Raw genomic sequence first — 22,325 nt, 5'->3', positions numbered from 1 at the left:
ATGTGTCAATTTGACTGGAACATGGCATACTCATATAGTCAGTCAAACATTATTTCTGGATGTGTCTGTGAGGCTGCTTTTGGATGAGATTAACATTTGAATCAGTGGACTGAGTAAAGCAGGTGGTCCTCCCCAGTGTGGGAGGTCCTTGTCCTGTTAGGACCTGAACCGAAGGCCTGAACAGAACAAAAAGTTGAGCCTCCTCTGAATAAAAGAAAACTCCTAGCTGACTGATTAAGCGAGAACATTGGTCTTTTCCTGCCTTTGGATTTGAACGCAAACATTGGCTTTTCTTGGGTTTGAGCCTGCCAGCTCTGGGACTTGAATTCATATCGTGAGCTTTCCTGGTTCTCAGGCTGTCAGACTCAAGTGGAACTACGCTATCCATATTGGCTCTCCTGGGTCTCCGGATTGCTGACCACAGATCTTGGAGCAAAGTTTTTATAATAAGTGTCTCCTATTTCTGTTTCTTTAAGAAAATTCTCATGAATATACTGTTTGCCAGAAACACCTCTCCAGACTCAGTGAGTAGGTGAAACTGGCTTTGGTTGTGCCAAAACACAATAAGGAAATGAATGATTCCAGAACCAAGCTAACAGTTTAATGATGTCTGGATAAATGGGGAAAAAAAACATTTCATTTATCCAACAATTAATGATTGAGCACCTACTATGTGACAGGCAGCATTCTAGGTGCTGGGGAAAGACTAATGAAAGAAGCCGATGCCTCCCGCACTCTCTTGGAGTTTCCTTCTAGTAGTAGACTTAGAATCAATGGATCAATCAGAAAATAATCAAAAAGAGAGCTACAAAGCAGATTATTTTAAAAGATTATTTTGATGCAAAGTGACCGCATACCTAAGATTAGGTATCAAGGGAAGCCTGTCTATATAGCCTTCAGATCTGAAAGATAATTAGAAGCTAATCATGGAGAAATTGGGAGAAAAATTATTTTAAGTAGATGAAACAGGAAGTTCAGAGGCCCTGAGGGGCCACCTGAGGCATGAATGTTCTGAACTAGAGGGGAAAGTAACAGGAGATGAGTCAAACAGGCCAGCTGTTATAGAGTCTTTGGCCCTTGGCTACTTGGCTTTGGGTCCAGTGATTATACTTTGTTATATTCTAAGTGAGCTAGGAAACTTTTGGAAGTCTTTAAAAAAACAGGAATGACATGATTTGATTTAAACATTAATGACTCTATTACCAATGGATGCTTGGTAAAGAGGAGCATGTTTCAAGGATGGATTTCGGAAATTTCAGAATGCAAATTTTTCCCCTTCTTGCAACTGTCCAGAATCTCCTTCTCTCCCTGCCTGATTAAAGAAGCTTTAGTTGCTTCCATTTGTGAACCTCCAGTGAAGTGCGTTCTTCACTCAAGGCTGTCCCTACTAGGTGTAAGGTACCTTTGCCTGGTCATTGTATGATGTGGTGGGGAAGCAGGTGTTTTGCCTGATCCAAAAAGAGCATCTCTGCCTCTAACAGATTCTGGTGACAGTCTCCCCATCACCTCCATACGCAGGTCCAACTTCACTTGTAGTACCAGCATCATGCCAGGTACTGTACTAGGAGACAGGATCCCTGCCCTCCAAGGCTTACAATCCAGTACATGATTTAGATCTACATGTGAATTATCTATATCCATATCTATATCTAGCTATCCATGTACTACAATGAAGAAAATGTAAAGAACTCTCCTCAAAAGTACTGTAGTGATAGAATGCACATCATTTTTCTTTTCTGGCTGGATAAACACTAATGGAAGTTTTGGCAACTGGATGTAGGTCTTATGGGAAAAAGCAATGTTCTAGGCAGAATAACAGTTTGACCAAAGTGCATAGATGGGAAAGCTCAGAGTATTTCTCTGAGAAATGAGACAGACTAATAGAACAGTATGAAAAGGCAGAATTGACCCAGATTCTAGTATCATGTGTCATACTGAGGTGCTTGGACAGCATTTTCTTTGTTCTGGGACTGCTATTCCTGCTGAAGTAGACAAGGCACCTGGAAGCATTGAAAATCCCCAGTCCCATTATTTCAATTATTCACACAGGAGGAGGTAAAGGTCTGAAGTATGATGGTAGTGGGTATGATGGTGAGGTAGGGAAGCCGAATAGGGAGAGACCAAAGAAAAAGAAAGAAAAAAACAAGACTTAAAAATTCCAAGCAAAACAATGAAATTATTGATGCCATTAACAGAGGCAGATGAGCTAAAAGCCCAGGAAGGCCTGATTTTTGGAGAAAGACAAGGAATCTAATTATTGTGAATGTAACTTGGAACATAAAATATTTCAATGGTGTGACATGTGAAAAGTGTGGCATGTGAAAACCACTTACATTGCCCTATGGACATTAAACCTGGAGAAAATTTTAACAGGTCCTACTTATATTCTCTTCTTTGATATGATACAAAGTGCTAGAAGTTTTTGACTTAAAACAACAATAGCATCACAAAATTGAATGAAACCAAATGAATAATCTAAATAAAATAAATTTGTGGATGGCAATCACTCCTGTAAATTTGTAAACAGGAATAATTAATGTGACTCTAAGTTTGTATCAATTTTAGCCACAGTAAGACATGAGATTCTTCACAATCATTCAAGGAAGACATTGGTAATTCAGCTTAGCATTTGGGTCATAAAAACTGGGTTTCTTTTCATTGATAACCATCACTGGGAAAAGTTTGAGGGATGCAAGAGCACCCACGGAGGCACTTTGAAAATATGTAACAAACATTGATTAGAAAGTAGCCACAACACAATTTATACAGTTTGCTCTGTATACTTGAATTCCCAGTTCTGTTTTTAGAAATAACCTGACCCTATCTTACATGAAAAATTCACTCAGGTTAGATTTGACCATTTTCTAGAGGTCGGGTGATGTTATCCTTACAGAAGCCACCAGAAAATTATTCAACGACAGTCCAATTTTGAGATCAAGCTCAAACAACGTCCTAAAGTTAGTCATATGCTACAAATTTCCCCACATTTTTAATATTTTTAAAGCTTTTTTATTGAAAAAAATTATAGACAGGGTCTCACTCTGTCACCTAGTCTGAAGTGCAGTGGTGCAAGTTGTCCAATCAACCTACAAGTTGCTCACTACAACCTAGAACTCTTGGTTTCAAGTGATCCTTCCTCCTCAGCCTCCCAAGTAGCTATGATTAGGCATTGCTACTTTGCCTGATTTTTCCCCACATTTTATTGTATCCTTCCCTTTTCTTGTAAAGTGTAGAATATGTCTAAAATAATGTAACCAATCCACATTATCTTAAATACTCCAAGTTTCACAAATGGCAGCTCATTTCCAGCATCATTATGCTAATTAACATGCTACTACTTTCATCAGGCAGCCCATTTCTAACAATCATTATGTTAATTGAGATACAATAGCTTTAAGTACTTGTACAAACCTCTGGCCTTTCTCATTAAATGCTAGCTGACCTCCTGTGGGGTGTGAAATTCTGATTAGGGCAGCCAGTGTTCCTGAAAAGTAGCTTAACCCATTATACATACAATTAACATCACAATTGTCTACCCTAAAGACATTGTAAAGTATACACTTCACAACAGATGGTTTAAAGGAAGAGTTTGAGAAATATAAATGATGTGCCTATGGATTAAGGGACTATATTTGGGATATATGTTGACAAATATTTTATATTCCAAATTCCACATTTCAAGGTAAATCAAAGGACTTCACATTTTAGTATTTATGGAGTTTTCTTTCCCCCATTGTTAAAAGAGGCTACTTGAGGGATAAAAGACTACATATAGGGCATCGTGTTTACTGCTCAGGTGACAAGTACACCAAAATCTAAGAATTCATCACTATATAATTTATTCATGTAACCAAAACCACTTGTACTCCAAAAACCATTAAAATAATAATAAAAAGAGGCCAGTAATGCAAAAGGATTCCAGGTTCTAATCAGAAAAGGAGGAAATAACTGTGGTTTATTTTGGAAATTCTATGAGCATTCCAATTCCCACCCAAGTTATCCGTTTTCCTTTGTGCTATGTAGGAAACCTTAAAAATAGCTAGATCGGAAAAGTATGTCTTCAATCAAAGTTAAATTGTAATATGTGGAATCAGAAGTCCTTGGTTCAGATTCCACCTTTACCACTTCCTAGTTATCATTCAGCCCTTTGGAGCCTCATTTTACTCTTCTCTACAGTGGGAGGATTACATCAGTGTTCTCCAAAGAGTGTTAATTAAGTCTCTAGTGCTGAGGGAGGATTTGTCACTGTGCCCTGGAGTTGGGGTGGGGAAGTACTTTCTGGTCAAATTATGTTGGGATACACTGGTTTAAACTAAGTGAAATAGTTTGCTTGTTTCATTATTTTTCAAAGTCATAAAAATACTAATTGACATGACCTCCTGGAGCATCAGATAAATACAGCAAATGTTTTACTTTCAGAAAGATTAGGGTGTGTGATGCCTTCCTCTCAGGGAATTCTAAGAGGCTTTTTAAAATTATTGTTTTAATTAAATTATATATATATTATATATAGTATATATATATTATATATGTATATATTATATATGTATATATATAAAAAATATATATGTAGAGAGAGAGAGACAGACAGACAGACAGACAGCACATGCCAGAGTCTCACTCTCACTCAGGCTGGAGTGTAGTGGCGTGATCTCAGCTCACTGCAACCTCCACCTCCCCGGTTCAAGCAATTTTCCTGCCTCAGCCTCCTGAGTAACTGGAATTACAGGCATACACCACCATGCCCAGCTAATTTTTGTATTTTTATTAGAGATGGGATTTTGTGATGTTAGCCAGGCTTATCTCAAACTCCTGGCCTCAAGCAATCCTCCTGCATTGGCCTCCCAAAGTGCTAGGGTTACAGGCATGAGCCACCATGCCTGGCCTCCAAGATTTTTAAAAATCAAATTAATTCTTCCTATCCATGAGCATGGAATGTTTTTTCATTTGTTTGTGTCCTCTGTTATTCTTTGAGCAGTGGTTTGTTGTTCTCCCTGAAGATATCCTTCATATCTCCTGTAAGTTGTATTCCTAGGTGTTCTATTCTCTTTGTAGCAATTGTGAATGGAAATTCACCCATGATTTGGCTCTGTTTGCCTGTTACTGGCGTATAGGAATGCTTTTGATTTTTGCACCTTGATTTTGTATCCTGAGACTTTGCTGAAGTTGCTTATCAGCTTAAGGAGATTTTGGGCTGAGATGATGGACTTTTCTAAATATGCAATCATGTCATCTGCAAACAGAATTTGAATTCCTCTTTTCCTGATTGAATGCCCTTTATTTATTTCTCTTTCCTGATTGCTCTGGCCAGAACGTCCAATACTATGTTGAATAGGAATGGTGAGAGAGGGCATCCTTGTCTTGTGTCAGTTTTCAAAGGAAGTGCTTCCAGGTTTGCCCATTCAGAATGATACTGGGTGTGGGTATGTCATAAATAGCTCTTATTATTTTGAGATACATTCCATTAATACCTAGTTTATTAAGAGTTTTTAGCATGAAGGGCTGTTGAACTTTGTTGAAGGCCTTTACTGCATCTATTGAAATAATCATGTGAAAATGGCCATACTGCCCAAAGTAATTTATAGATTTAATGCTATCCCCATCAAGCTACCATTGACTTTCTTCATAGAATTGGAAAAAACTACTTTAAATTTCATATGAAACCAAAAAAGAGCCCGCATAGCCAAGACAATCCTAAGCAAAAAGAACAAAGCTGGAGACATCATGCTACCTGATTTCAGACTATACTACAAGGCTACATAACCAAAATAGCATGGTACTGGTACCAAAACAGATATATAGACCAATGGAACAGAACAGAGGCCTCAGAAATAACACCACACATCTACAACCATCTGATCTTTTACAAAACTGATAAAAACAAGCAATGGGGAAAGGATTCTCTATTTAATCAATGATATTGGGAAAACTGGCTAACCATATGCAAAATGCTGAAACTGGATCCCTTCCTTACACCTTATACAAAAATTAACTCAAGATGGATTAAAGACTTAAACATAAGACCTAAAACCATAAAAACTCTAGAAGAAAATCAGGTCATAGGCATGGGCAAAAACTTCATGATTAAAACACCAAAAACAAGGCTGGGCGCGGTGGCTCAAGCCTGTAATCCCAGCACTTTGGGAGGCCGAGGCGGGCGGATCACAAGGTCAGGAGATCGAGACCACAGTGAAACCCCGTCTCTACTAAAAATACAAAAAATTAGCTGGGCGCGGTGGCGGGCGCCTGTAGTCCCAGCTACTCAGGAGGCTGAGGCAGGAGAATGGCGGGAACCCGGGAGGCGGAGCTTGTAGTGAGCCGAGTTCGCGCCACTGCACTCCAGCCTGGGTGACAGAGCAAAGACTCCGTCTCAAAAACAAACAAACAAACAAACAAAAAAAAAACACCAAAAACAATGGCAACAAAAGCCAAACTAGACAAATGGGATCTGATTAAACTAAAGAACTTCTGCATAGCACAAGAAACTATCATCAGGGTGAACAGGCAACCTACAGAATGGGAGAAAATTTTTGCAATCTATCCATCTGACAAAGGTCTAATATCCCGAATCCACAAAGAACTTGAATAAATTTACCAGAAAAAACACAACCCCATCAAAAAGTGGACAAAGGATGTGAACAGACACTTCTCAAAAGAAGACATTTATGCAGCCAACAAACATAAAAAAAAGCTCATCATCACTTGTCATTAGAGAAATGCAAATCAAAACCACAATGAGATACCATCTCACACCAGTTAGAATGGCGTTCATTAAAAAGTCAGGAAACAACAGATGCTGGAGAGGATGTGGAAAAATAGGAATGCTTTTACATTGTTGGTGGGAGTGTAAATTAGTTCAACCATTGTGGAAGACTGTGTGGTGATTCCTCAAGGATCTAGAACCAGAAATACAATTTGACCCAGCAATCCCATTGCTGGGTATATACCCAAAGGATTATAAATCATTCTACTATAAAGACACATGCACACGTATGTTTACTGTGGCACTGTTCACAATAGCAAAGACTTGGAACCAACCCAAATGCCCATCGATGATAGACTGGATAAACAAAATGTGGCACATATATACCATGGAATACTATGTAGCCATAGAAAAAGATGAGTTCATGTCCTTTGGAGGGTCATGGATGAAGCTGGAAAGCATCATTCCCAGCAAACTAACACAAGAACAGAAAACCAAACACCATGTGTTCTCATTCATAAGTGGGGGCTGAACAATGAGAACATGGACACTGGGGGGTGGGAGCATCACACACACTGGGACCTGTCAGGGGGTGGGGGGCTAGGGAAGGTATAGCATTAGGAGAAATACCTAATGTAGACGATGGGTGCTGCAAATCACCATGGCATGTATACACCTATGTAACAAACCTGTACATTCTGCACATGTACCCCAGAACTGAAAGTATAATTTAAAAAAAGAAAAGAAATTAAATGATTAAAGATGTCTCACAAAGTTTCATCTACATGTTGTAATTTGGATACCTATGTAAAAGATGATATTCTTTCAAGAACAATTTTTTAAAAATATTCATGCCCTTCTTTTTGGGTACCCTAACTACTTCTTTAATTTAGCCAGTAGTGGGAATGTACTGTGACTTTTTCTACAATCGGGATCACAGAATCCCACTTTTTACATAGCATTACATGAAGCTAGTCTGTCAGGAATTATTCTGGAAAATATTGCTTCATTTGGCTATCTCTGAGACTTCCTCCTGCTCTAAAACGGATTTCTAAGATTATGGTTTGTTACGTTCCAGTCTATCCACTGTGCCTATTTTTTTTGTTTTGTTTTGTCTTTTTGAGGGAGGAGGAGTGATAAGAGGATTCAAAATGCCTCTGTATTCTTAAATTCAGTGAAATTCCTACTCTACCACATTTACTCTGACTTTAAAAGGCCCTCATTTCAACGCTGGTATTGCAAGTTCTTTTTATACTTCAAATCTTCTCTGGCTACCTGAACTGCCATGAATACCAAATTTCTATACATTGTCAGTATATTAATGATGAGCAAATTATGTCCTTTACACTTGTGAATAATACAACATTTTACGTATTGTAATATATTATAATAATACATTGTGCACTGTGTTTTACAATTTGCAAATGATTTCCATACTCATTATTTCTTCACATGAATTCCTGTTTTCAAGTTGTACCCCATTTTATTTCTAAAATGTCCAACTTAACATGTTCTTGTTGCCAAAGATCCCAGCCTAAAAAAAAAATTAGAACCCTTCTATTTTTATGAATTTCAGTGCAATCCATAAGTATTATGTAAATGTGCACATTCACATTTATTCCAGGACAGAGGAGATGGGCAGGAGTGAATTCAGTTCTATTCAATGGCAAGATCCTTTTTCCTTCAAACTTCAGCTAGCAAACATGAACTTGTCAAGTACAACCATCTATTTGCCATCATTTGTTTTCATGTGGCAATGGGGCCACTTTAAGAAGCAAGCAAATTATGGGAGAGGGCTATTGGAAGCATTTGTGTACAGTTATAAAACCTAAAGTACTTCCAGCCTAGCTCATAAATATCAATGCTTCTGAGACCAGTGAATCAAGTACTTGAGCTTGATGGATCAGGTCTTCTATGCACTGTAGTTCACTGAAGAAGACATCATTCACTGAGCAGCTGCTAAAGAGATTCATGGTATTTTAGGCATTTTCCGTTCAGTACACAATAATATCAGAGTAGAAGATGGGAGTGGGAACAAAGAACAGATTCTCCCCCCACCACCCCCCAACTCACAGCTATATAACCAAGAAAAAAAATTTGTTCCCATAGTAATGTAGATTTTTAGAGATAAATGGAGCAAGTCTATAGTGTGCAAAGCTAGAGATAGTTAACATATAGACCATGGTTCCCATGACTACCGCTAATAAAATTTTTCTTATTGTTGCTACAGTATGAAAATTGTAATTGCTTTGCTTCTTAAAAGATATCTCACTTCCTCATATAACACAGAAATATATTTTTAGGGACTTAACCTATTGATAAAAATTGAATATTCGATATATCAACTGGTAGCTTTCCTCACATGATTTTAGGAAGAAATTAATCAGGTTCCTAATAGCCATAGCTGGCTCATATGATGGCTTTTTGCAAATTAGGAAACTATGTCCTTTCTGGGCCGTCTCAAGCTACACATTACACAGTTTAAAGCACTGTGAACTGGGGTTACAGCTCTCCTCCAGGGTACATACCTTGGGGAACAGACAATGGGCTGAAATTTAGCCCCCACTCCCTCAGTCATGCATCTTGTATGGTAAACAATCTGTAAAACTACACATAGTAACACTGAGTCATATTTACTAAATTAAGCAACTGTGCATCAGAAGAACTTGCATAACTTTTTGCTGTCATCCGATACCCTGAACAAAAAGGCTTTCGGCTAAATGTGACTTACAGATAATATAAAGGTCTTTCTTTCTATAGCACAACTCTGAAGTGATTTTACAAACTTCTAATCTGTGGGCAAAAGAGCTAAGAGTAAAGTCATCTTGCTGGAAGGTTAACCTTGCAACGTAGAAAGGGCAGTAGCAGAAGTCTATTCGAAATGAGCTAAGCAAAGTGGCATATAGTAAAATGATATTTTTCTAGTTAAACACCTATTGTGGATATACCACTCTGCCTAAAAGGCAAAAGGTATAAGTAAACTATAGTTCCTGCTGTCACAAACTTATAATCTTGACAGAGGGAATGAACAAGAAAGGAGAGAAGGGGAAGAGAAAAAGAACAAAACTGCATTGGCCTCTTAACTGTCTCACTTATTTCCTCAGGCAATAAGCCTTATGTAAATGTACGTGATGAATACCACGAGATAACATACAACCCAGTTATTTTGGGTGCAGAGTAAAGAATCTCATATATGTTGCTGGAATTAGTGATGATTCCTACAGTAGTTTTGAAGGAACAGAATTATTCAAAGGATCTGTAAGGAGCTACAACGTAAGCTATTAACCTTGATTTTTAATGTAAACAAACTCTCTGGCCCAAATCTGTATTTAAGTGAAAGTGGCAGAATTTGACAATCTCATAGACTCAGTATGATGTTATAATGCTTTTGTGACTATGTTATATTGAAAGCTTGGTATCTTTTAAAGCTGCCTCATTGGAAAAGGGCACAGAAGGTGATTTCAAAGTTACTTTAATTTAATGACCACTCTTATTCAATTGTTTTCACAGACCATAAACAGGACTGAAGAATGTCCGTCTGAATCTTTGCCTTGAATGAAGAAACTTCATTGAACAAGAAGTTGGCTTCCAGTTTGCACAGACGTCAATGGAATGCTTTTTTTTTTTTTTTTTTTTTTTTTTTTTTTTTTTTTTTTAGTTTTATACCTTACCCAATGAAAACAGTTTTTATGTGCTGTGCAAATGGTCTTCATGTGGTCTGACAATTTATTTTTGCCATCATTTTTTTTTAACTACAGAAAAAAATTCCAGAAGAGGAAAAAAAAAAACAAAAAAACAAAAAACCACTACAAAACAAAACAAAACATTGAAGGTTGATATTTTATGTGGATGAACATTTGAATTGAATTCAGAATTTTCCTGAAGGTGTAGATACTTTTTTTTTTTTAAACAGAAAACCTAATGTCAAGAGGCGGGCAATAGAAATGGAACCAAATGGTCTTCCTCAACAATTAAGCTACTTTCTTTTTTTCCCTTCTTGTTTAAATCTAGTGGGTTTTTTATTTTATTTTTTCTTAGAAATATTTAGGTAAGGTTTATCTTGAATCTTAATTGCCTTAATTTTAAGGACGTCAAAGGCTCTCGAGGCAAGCTGTCAACGTCTTGTTAAAAACAAAAATCAAGAAAGAATTGAAATATTGTGCTGGCTTTAACTGGCACAGAAGTTTAAGACTGAGTTTTTAGGGTGAAAAAAAACTGTACAGTTTAAATGAAAATGTTTTTCTTCATTTGAAGAAAATTTGTTGATAAAAGAAACCATGGCAACTGCAAGAATTGGAAAAATGCTGGGACTTTTCATGAACTTTGTCTTAAGTGTTGACATGAATCATTCTCAAAGGCTAAAACATTTTACAGTAAAGTTATTAATGTTGGTTTAAAAACAACTGCATTAGAAATAATGCGTGTTTGGGGGGCAGAATGCAGATTTTTTTAATTTACAAAGCGTGATCGCTAGCAAAAGCATTAGTGCTTTTTATCTGCAGTCTTTTTTATGAGCTTTACAAAGTTTTTAGTCAGCTTTGCTTGTCACATTGCAAAACCTAGCTTAAGAGCATTAAAAAAAAAAAAAAAAACTTAAGTAGATAGGAGCTTATGGTCAAAAAGTGCAAAAAAAAAAACAAAAAAAAAAGCAATAGATAGAGAAATTGTTGACAATTTCTGTAGTCTTTCCTAGTTGTGATCAAATTCAGCCTATGGATGGCCTATTTTATACCAAAGATGAAGTGACACCCTATTACAGTCCAGAAGATAGAGGTTGTTTTTCATTTCTTTTCTTTTTAAAAAAAAAAAACAAAAAAAAATTTATTTGACCGACATGGCCGGACCAGTTCTTACTTTGTTGTGTTTAAACTACCTTCCACTGGTGTTTTACATAGTGCAAAAAAAGAGGGTGGGGGGAGTTGTCTTTCTTTTCTTTAAATGTATATTCATTGATAGCAGAAGCTTGTACCTGCTGTGTTTAGCAGTTTCAGCATGAACAGTTCTGGGTATCAACTGATTGATAGAGCCAAGTGGCTTTAAATTCTGTGAGCTTTTCTGGTTTCTCATTAGCTGTCTTGAATAGTGAAACCTGTACTGATGGCCACTAGTAAACCAAGATGCTTATTTAACAGATTGAATATTCTTTGTATGAATTTTCAGCTAAAGATACTTTCTGAACCTGGTCTGAAAGGTCACTTGTCAAAAAACTTAGTGATATTCTGTGAAACAGTGAGTGGTCTCCTGGAAAGGTCTCATTGTATTTGTAACAATAGTCTTCCCTCTAAATTACCACACCTCTGGGTTTTGTCTTCTCACCTCTGTCTTTGTTATCACCTACCATGAATAGACACCTTGGTTTTGCAAATGGGTAGGGGGTATCTTCTTTTTGCCTCTTTTCATTGTATTTTCATATCTTGGTGTTGCCGAAAGAACTTTTTCTTCCAGTTTGATTCTTTGAGGCATGTAGGCCCAATAAGAATGAGAATTCTATTAGTGGAGTTTAGGGAAGTCCTTAAAATGCTAGTTGACAATCAAGAAACAGTATGATTTATATCAATAATTAAAGAACCAAAAGAATTAGGTATGATCAATCATGTAAACCAAGGAGGAATACTTGCATTTAGAATGATGCAAAACTTTGTCTAAAATGAATTAAATTGACCCACCTGTAAAATATATCTACATTTTTAATTCATGAGATATGTGTTCAACCTTTACAGTTTTACCTGAAATTAAGGACAATGGAATAGAATTTTGTTAGGTGAACCATTCACTAGATTGCTTTCTGAATGAATCCTTTGAATCAAATAGGTGAAACTCTTTTTCGCAAACTAAGTCACAGGAGCCTGTCTTAGTCCAAAAGAAGCAGGGAAATGTATTTAAGTGTACTATAAAACAGGGTAGGCTTTTTAAAAACTAAAAAGTTTTAAAGATAAATCATATTCCCATTATGTCAACATGAGTAATAAGGTTGACTCATGTGAAATTGTCAGTATTCCACTATTTATATAAACTCTGGTTCTCTTATTTGCAACCCCATGAATTGGAAGCTCAAATCAGAGAATGACTCCATATATTTATGGTCACAATGGAGACAACGTGTATCCAAGAAAATGTAGTGTGTGTTACAGAGAAATTCCAACTGGTCACACCCACCATTATGGTTTTTCATGCTTTAGAGAAAATGCTAGATTTATACTATCTTTTGTTCCATCCTTCAGTTTCCCATGCATTATAAAGGTGGCACTGAAGTTTTTATCTTTGAAAAGTGGGCCCCAAAGTTTTTTGGGGTACAAAAAGACATATATGGGAACCATATTTTCTGTTTCTCTTTTTCACTCTCTAAACTCTTTGTATAAATAAGGATTATCCTGGGCATAATTCATTTGAATATGAAACTAATATACTTTCTTTCATTTCTGTGAAAAAATAACCAAAAACATGTATTAATGTGATACAAAGAAAGTCTCATTTACACAATCAACAATGAGGCTAAGAGGTAGCTACCATGTGGCTAATGAATGTGCCTAGGTAACTTCCTGTTTCTATTCAAAACTGCTGCTTTATTTGTACATTCAGAAATATTTTTTTCAACTATGAAATTTCAATATCAATTTTTTAAGCCACTTTCTGCAAGAGGAAATGACCTGTCATTTGATGTGTTCATGTGTGTTTTGTGTTTGGATAGTTTATATCATGCCATTCTATAAAATATATGTTTTCAAACCAAAAAGAAAAAAAAATAGAAGGAAAACAATGGCACATACTCAAATTTGCCCTGCTTTGTCCGTTGTCTTACCTAAGACTTGTTTTGAAGAGCCAAGTCTGGGAGAAAAAAAAAAGCATCAACAGGTAAGCAGCATTAATTGTGTGATAATAAACCAAAATAAGTTTTCAATATATACAGACAGCAGAATTCAAATTTAATCAACAAAATATATTGTAGTGATTTTTTTTTTCTTTTTTTTTTTTTTTTTTTTTTTTTTGAGATAGGGTCTTTGTCACCCATCCTAGTTAGGACTATAATTTTTTTTTTAAGTTGAAGTTAATTTTCCATGCATTCTGGTCCACCAGATTTTCAAGCATTTATTTGGATGTTTCCATTTTTCCTTTTGACTTTAATGCCAAGATTTAGCTTAAACATGAGGAAACAAACTAAAGCCACAATCCAAATGAGAGAAACACTGTCTCATGTAAATGCTAGTTTCATGGTCAGTGCAAGAGTGAGTTTTCTTTCAATAATGATAAGGCGTTGTCAAGGGAGGCAAAGTGTGCATGATAACTGGGAGCTCCCCAATACGTGGCCATGTCTTCTAAAGACAACATAATGAGCCCAAGTGAACTGAAGGTAATACTGGCAGGTGCTGATGACTGTTTGTCCTTGAATGCTGACATGTTTTGAATATTGCAAATGTCACAGTACTCTTAAAAAAAATCCTTACCTGACTCTAGTTTTGCCAGGATTAGTTTGTTTCCTTGGTAGATTTCAACATTTCAGAATGTTACCTCCATATTTCACTTGAATTACTTCTTCCTGTGACCTTAGCAGATCTGTCACATTTGAAAGCATATGACTCACTTCCACCCCCTTCTAATGAAAAACTGCATGGTGTTAAAAGCTCTCCCATTAGACATATAAGACTGACAACCGAAGAAGGCTGTTTAAAGCATGAAGTTCACTTTATTTTACTATGCCTAAAAATACATCTTTGGATCCCTTGCAAAGTGCTTTAAAAACTACTTTCAATTTATGTATGACCCCAGAAAAGTAATTGTTTCCCCCCCCCAAAAAAAAACCTCTTTATTTAAATAATTGGGATATTTGCTAAATACCTATTTTTATTTATTTTTTTTTACAGTGGCCTAAAACCCCTATTAGTGAAAAGTGAAATTTGATTTAATTAGGACTCTTGCAGTCATCTTCACGATTGAGGAGAAGTTTCAATAGGCTGTCTAGACAGATTATGATGTTAATAGGAGATTAAAATACATTTGGCAATTCATTTTCATTCTTAATTTGAGTGCATGAACCACTGCAGATGAGCTGATAAGCAGAGAGAAATTCTCAAGTGGGTTTCAGTAATACATGTTTTTTATATGATTTGAAGTCAAGTAAAGGGACAATATTTATGTACATGTATAACATTCAGCACCTTTGAGGAATCATGCACTATAATAAAGCTTTAACATGTCATAGAACCTTGATCTATATTACTTTGTCTTCAGTAAAAAGTAAAAGATGAGATTTTGTCTTTCATGTTATTGTAGCTGGCATGCTTCAAAATTTTGAGCTTACTGGGACTGACAGCCTCTCACTTCAATCTGAGGGATTGACAGAATTTAAACAGGCTCATTGATTCTGTACACTCTACCCTTCCTGTGGCAAGTGATAATGGGATTTCATTAATGAATCAATTTGTTTTACAAATGACATCCACTGTGGCATTGGAAGACAGTTGGGTCTGACTCAAGTTTAACATTTCCTACCAAACATTCTTAAGTATGAAATTGGTCCTTTAATCCCAAATGCTCTTGGTCATGGCTGTCCTTTGCAGATTACGTAGCGTTCAGGAAAGTGCAAAAACTAAACGCTAAATCCCCAAGTGACCCCAAAGACCTTGTATGATGTGAGAGACAAGAGTTCACTCCAGATTAATTTATCATTGGCTTTATACTCTAACATGTAGATATACTCTCTGTAGCAAAAAAGGGATGAATGTCTTTCAATATTCATTTCTGTTTATTTTTGTGAGGCAAAATAATATATCAAGAAAATTTTCTTCCACTCAGAAAGCTTTAAAGCTGAAGGAAAGGTGCAGTCAAGCTTGGATCTGCAGGAAGAACCACTAGGCCACTGAGTCATACTTGAGCTTTTCTTACTACTGCCCCAATTTCTGAGTTGTGCATAAATACAATCACTCTCAATTTTTGAAGGGCTAATTATCTACTTTGTGGGTGTGTTTTGTTTTTTCTTTTCAATGTGTAGGCCTTGGGCTCTGTTTCCTTTTATTAGCATGTCACTCTGAGGGTGGGACAAACAATTGGAAATAAGAATTGATTGTTTTATTTCTTATAAAGTATTAATTTCTTAAGGGAGTTTGAAATCATTGGTAAAATTAATGTCAGTACATTATATGTCATAAATTTTGATTATCTATAATGTCTTTTCCTATCTACCAGAAATAATTGAGAGTTGGCTGTATTCTTGCAGAATATACAGGAAAAAAAATCATAGCAAAGAATTCGGCTTCCCTCAAAAGAAAGTTATTTTTGGTTCCTTCACTCCACTAAATATGAACCAGTAGCATGGATCCACACAATTTCTGCAAAGAGAGTATAATGGTAGCTCTTGGCACAGTCATATTCATATTTTTAAATCTTTGACAAAAACTATTGCACTGTTTTCGTTCTATTTTGACTGCATTACTGTATTAAGGCTGAATGACTTTGACACTCCCATGGATATTTTTATGATCACATCAAATTTAAATAATGTCCAAAATGTAACTTTAATGTTATATTTTGTTTCAAACCCTCTGGTCTAGGTTATTGAGAAAGATGTTCTTTCCTCCTCCCTCAAATATGTTATCTCTTCATATATATTTTAAAAAATGAGTTATTCCCTGCTTTTCAGGAACTGTAAAAATTATTTCAAAGAGACACTTGAAAAAGTTTTCTCTATTCTGGACACAGATGCTTCCATTTATTTCAAAAGAAGAAGAAAACAAAATGGAATCTTAATTTAAAAAAATATATGTAGTAGTATCTGCTATGAGATATTCAGTGTCTTAAAAAAAATGGGACATAGCTTCTTTTAAAACCCTTGTTTCAGTCCTTATTCAACTTCATGGAACTTCTGAAACATCATTCAATTTTGAACTTTATTTAAGAGCATTTTTGTACTGCTGTCTCTGACTGTCATGGAAACTTCTGTAATTCTAAGGTGTTTCTGGTTTTATTTTTAATTTCTTCATCTGTACCACAGTCAAATTAGCAACTATCTCCCCCATCCCTTGGGCTTTCTGTAGATCAGTGGATGTTAGGTTTAAACTTCTGTTTTCTTTGATGAAGCTTTCAATAAAAAATGAAAATAAAATCAATTGAGTAGGGCTGTTGTGTTTTTCTGCACTCATCCAGAGACTGGTTGGGGGAGGAGGGCTGTTAGGAAGGAGTGGTGTCCACCTTTAATCTGGAACAGTGCTGGAATTTTTTAAAGAATCATCTCAGCTAACAAAAAATGAGAGAGGAGGGAACATTCAATACAGGCCAAGGGGACCTGAGAAAGGCACTGTTGGGGGAATTTAGAAAGAGAGGACCATTTAGGTCTTCCCAGGGACTCCCACAAGCTTCCTCATTCTCAAGGTTAGGGGTTTAGACACCACAGAACTCCTATCTCCAAACATGCCTAACATCTGCCAACTACTTGATGAATCTTGGATGAAGGCCAGTTTCATTTGACACCTATGGCTTGTATCCCTGCAAGGATTAAATCCAGGTCAACCAAAATCAGAAGTATCTGTTCCTCAAGTTACAGAAGACTGTGCTAAGCACATAAAAAGAAACTCTCTTTTTCTGGGCCAGAGTCATCCAAGCAAACTTGGAGCTCATATTTAACAGCCAATAATATCCTGTTCTGCAATAGTCATTTGCTGTGTTGTTCAAAAATATTCCATTCTACTGTAGAAGACAGGAAAACAAAGGGATACATGAAATTCCTATGATGTGTTAAACAACAAAGCGACCCTTAAGACAGAAAAACTAAGTAGAGCATGTGAGTGTGAACAAAAATAGAAGGGGAAAGAAAGACCAAGAAAACACTATATGTGATACACTAGATATATATGAGAAAATTAAGCATTCACTATCCATTAGGTCTTAATTTGCTCACTCTTTGTTGACTTCCATTCTGGTACCCATACCAGCTCATCAACCTAAATGGTGAATTTCAGTGGTTTGCCCCTGATTGTCTTGGAGAGAGTAAGAATGTTCCATTGGCCCCCTCTTTCATTGCTCAAACCCCAACTCTGGTATAACACACCACCACTGGAGAAGGATGATGTGGCAGAGGGAAAAGGAGTGTATATACCAACATTGCAGAACATTCAGCTAGTGTGATCCTTCCACCCCTCTCACACTTTACCCTCAATGAGTCAACCTATCCCATGACTTTCACCTTGTTTCTTTTCTGGGGTTTAAAATTGATTTAATAAGCCCCGTGCTTCTGGCATCTTTATTGGTCTGTGAGTCTTTCTGTTCTATGACTTCTAGTATAATCTGCATAATAGTGTAGTTGGAAGCTACCACTACATCAAGGTGATTTCCCACACAGCACCTTCTTGCTTTAGAATACATGCACCCAGGGGAGGGTGTGGAGAAAGCTCTACAACCGGTGCCCAGGCTCTAAGAATATGTTGTATATATACATTTTCCCTTTCTGAACATCAGTTCACACTGTACTGGCAGAAGAGAAAACTGGAAGAATGGATTTATTGGATAGTTTAAGAAAATAAGCAAGGAACAAAGATCTTGAACTTAGTTTTACCCAATGCCTTTGTTCTGTTTAGGCTGTTATAACAAAATGCCTTGGGTTGGGTAATTTATAAGCAACAGAAATTCATTGCTTACGGTTTTAGAAGCTGGAAAGTCCAAGATCAAGGCACCAGCAGTTTTGGGGTCTGATGAGAGCCTGTTCCTCATAGATTGTACTTTCTATGTATCTTCACAAGGCTGAAGGTCCAAACAAGTTCTCACAGGCCTTTTCCATAAGGGTACTAATTCCATTTATGAGGGCAGAGTTCTCATGAGCTAATCATGTCAGAAAAGCCCCACTTTTTCATACCATCACCTTAGGGGTATTTCAATGTATGAATTTTCGGGAGACATAAACATTCAGAACACCACACCCATGTTCTATCAAAGCTTTCTTAGAGCTGAAATTCTTTTTTGTTTATTTGTTTAGGATTAAAAAACAATAGTACTGCACCACCACCCAATATGCACAAAAATTTTGTTTCAAATTGCAAGACATTTTGGAATTTCCTAAAATGTACCTAGAGGTTTCTGCTGAAAAACCCTTGGTTACAAGGAATGAACACAAGAGAATGAAGACTAGGAAATGAAGAAACACTACATTTATTATGGTGACCCTTGTACATAAAATAATCATGGTTTTCTGACCTCATATCTATGCATTTTTTACTAATAATTTATTTTCTCCAAGAAGAACTGAGTGAACTGTCAATTCTCAATAGTTCTAACAAGGTTTATGTTCCATTACGCCTTTTTTAATCGATGCTGATGAAGATAATATTTAGCTGCTTTCCAAAGGCAGTAGAATGAAAAACAATATAACTCAAACTTAATCTCTGAGAATTTGATTATTTCTGGATTTTTTTAAGGAGTGACACTTACAATAATGATAAAAGTCTCTCTAATATATCAAGAGACTGTATTTTTATTTAAATCTTCAGAAACAAAGGGAGATAGCTTTCTCACCCATGATCTTTAGGACGTTGTTAGGTTACTATTGTGGTAAAATGGTCACCAGGTGGCGCTGCTGTATTAGTCTCTGATGGATTCCAAACCCAAATCCCAGATTCTCTATTCCTACACAAAACCAGTAATGTGAGATAAGGCTGTAAGAGAAAGAGGATCATCATTACCTGGACACTCACTCTGTGCCAGGAGTTGCACCACGTGCCCTCACATACTTGAGTTCATACAACTTTCACAAGAGGGCTCTGAGGTAGGGGTTGGAAAATTCTCCCCATTTCCCAGATGAGGCTTGGAGAGTTGGACAACCTACTCATGGACCTATACTTAGGAAGGGCTAGAGAGTACTTTAAAAACAGATTCAAATTCTCAACCCCTGGCTTCAAAAATTTCTTCTGAAATGGCTTTGGGACATGCCAATGGGGAAGGCGGTTGTTTGTTTGTGTGTTTGCTTACTTGTTTGTTTTTAATCAGCAATTTTTTTAATAGTTTGCCTCACTTGGCCTGGGATTTGTGATTTCTATAGAAGAAGGGCATCGGACACTCATTCTAATCATCTTAGTGACAAAACTCAACAAAATTCACATTTTCTGTTCCAGAAATAACTTGCTCTTTCAACCTTCTCTGTATTTGAGCCTGTCTGATTTACTTTGGAAGGAAAGTACTTGTCTACCAAATAGATAGGTTTAACTTTTCTTTGACTCATTTGTTCAACAGTTTCTAGCATATGGACCCTCCATAAATAATTTAATGATGCCAAAAGAGAGTAGGCATTCTTGTTTGTAAGGTATTGTATTCTAGTAAGTACCAGACATTTATGACATTTTGGTGTGAAATAAGATCAGAGAGTTTTGTGGGAAATATGTTTAACCCTTGCTGCTGCTTATTCCCTAGTTCAGCCCCTTAACAGAGTGTCTGTTATCTTTTTCCTAAGTGATCTGGGACATTTAATTCTTTTGACAGCAAGGAGAGTGGAATATGCCATTGTAAGTTGGACATAACTTTTCAAAGTTATAGGACTTGGCCATGTTTTCATGGTACAGACAAAATCCACACACAGGATCAGCTAGGTACAAAAGCCAATGATTTTTCTCCTAATAATGCTGAATCTACTCATAGGGTTTGAAGGAATTAACTGTTTGTCCAAAATAACTTTTCTATTACCTGGTGTTTCACCATTATAACTTTATTCTTGGAGATAGATAACAAAAATTTAGAAAAAATACCAGGCAAGCAGTGAAAGAGCTTGGATTTTGACTTTAGGTATGTTATCTGCAAAACATTTTTTCTTAGTTTCTGAATGTCAGGTTTTTTTATGTTTCAAAATGCATACATACCTTTTATTTCTCGGAATGATTATGATGATAAAACAGGCAATACATATATCATGTGTAAATGCTCTAAAATTATCATCAATCAAATGTTATGCATAATTTTAACTGTTTAGTTCTGAAGTTTCTATTTAGAGATGTTTTTGTGAGGGTAACTCCTGAGAGTTGAAGACAAGATTAAGATCTAAGAAGATGAAAAGAGGAAATGGTAGAACCAAGGTGACACTTAGCTACTCTGCAATGCTGCTCACATTCTGGAGGACACAAATGCCAGGCTTGAAACCACCAGCTTCCAGGCCACAAGAACAAGAGAACACAGAAACATAGCTGCTGGTTGAGCTAAATTCACCCATGATTTTGAATGATAATCCTGTATTATCATCCAATCACCAGACACGCTCTACCTTCTTGGAACTTCCTACATAATGGCATATCATCTAAAGGCAGCTACTGATGGAAAGGGGCAGGTGTTAACAATTTGAGAAGACTACTATACATTGTGAACTGATACAAGATTGAAGAACTAGGGGCAGAATCTTCTTTAGACCTTGAGTTGATGTGGCATGTTTATCCCAACAAGTGGACAATGTCAATATAGTCACACCAATAGGTAGGTTGCATCAAACAAATATTTCTAAGACAAACTCTTTCTACTAGAGAATGTAATAAGGTCTGGCCTCTAAAACACCTGAAACAAGTCTAATGAGTATAAGATAGTGGCTGTGAGATATATACATAGCTCTGCTTCTTTGCCTGCCGCCATGATCTCCCATCCCTCTTGTCTTATGGTTTGTTTCCTGTTTGTTTTTGGTTTCGACTTTTACTTTTTGCTAAAATGTAGTAAGATAATAAACAAACAACAACATACCATGAATGATCAACGCAATGTTGTCCATAAGCTGAACACACAAGAATAACCAAGAAACAGAATATTATTCGCAACCAAAAAGATACCACTCTCCCATGCTCTGTTTCAGTCGTTATGCAAACCCCTCTTCCAAAGGTAACTCTATCTTGAACTCTAAAATGCTGGAATGACTTTTGTCTGAATTTTACTTTACATAAATGTAAGCCGGTGTGCTTTCATGAGAATATAGGTGTTATACATGAAGAGAGAACAACTTTGCTTGTGTTTGAAACCCCAAGATATCTATTATTCCTCTGAAAATTACACACATAGCTATATTACCCAAATTTTAAAGACCCTCAGTTTCAGAGATCAGACAATTTCTTTCTACCATCTCTTCAATGTTTAACATGCCTTATAGCTTAGCAAAAGTCCTAAACTAAATGTCCATGACAGAATATTAACCATGTTCATTCTATTGTATTTTATTTTATTATTTTTTGAGACAGTATGTCACTCTGTTGTCCAGGCTGGAAGGCAGTGACACAATCACAGCTCACTGCAACCTCTACCTCCTGGGCTCAGGTGATCCTCCCATGTCAGCCTCCTGAGTAGCTGGGACAACAAGCGTGCACCACCATGCCTGGCTAATTTTTTGTAGACATGGGGTTTCACCATGTTGCCCAGGCTGGTCTCAAATTCCTAAGCTCAAGTCAACCATACTTAAAAGCAATTGCTGAGTCCTAAGGAAAGATTGGTTGTAAGGCTTCATTTAAGGTTTGGCGGCATGTCATTTATTGTCCGCTTATTCAGACAGTAATTGACATGGGACAGCTGATTCCAGACTTCAATAGGAGACCCCCCAGACCTAGAAGTTGCCAATATACCATTGTTTACACAAAAGCACAGCATATGGAATATATTAATTGCACACCCACCGACTGAAATGACA

The 22,325-nt window shown here is 36.5% G+C and overlaps 1 protein-coding gene and 1 long non-coding RNA gene across 11 annotated transcripts in view; one reads left to right on the top strand and one right to left on the bottom strand.

Moving 5' to 3' along the window:
- Positions 1-16,812, top strand: part of LOC105470974 (RNA binding motif single stranded interacting protein 3) — a 1,471,638-nt gene extending 1,454,826 nt beyond the window's left edge. For all 8 annotated transcript variants that reach the window (XM_071090773.1, XM_071090775.1, XM_071090774.1 and 5 more), the window contains one exon: positions 10,214-16,812. In XM_071090773.1, coding sequence (XP_070946874.1) covers positions 10,214-10,220 — 7 coding nt within the window. In that variant the 3' untranslated portion in view covers positions 10,221-16,812. The remainder of the gene's footprint in view (positions 1-10,213) is intronic.
- The window catches only part of LOC105470973 (uncharacterized), a 93,307-nt gene that overhangs the window by 11,699 nt on the left and 59,283 nt on the right, over positions 1-22,325 (bottom strand). The gene's annotated exons all lie outside the window — the stretch shown is intronic.

The sequence above is a fragment of the Macaca nemestrina genome, chromosome 2 (genome assembly GCF_043159975.1).
Source record: "Macaca nemestrina isolate mMacNem1 chromosome 2, mMacNem.hap1, whole genome shotgun sequence".
NCBI lineage: Eukaryota > Metazoa > Chordata > Mammalia > Primates > Cercopithecidae > Macaca > Macaca nemestrina.
Note: the sequence above shows the minus strand (reverse complement) of the source record. Positions and strands in the feature narration are given on the sequence as shown.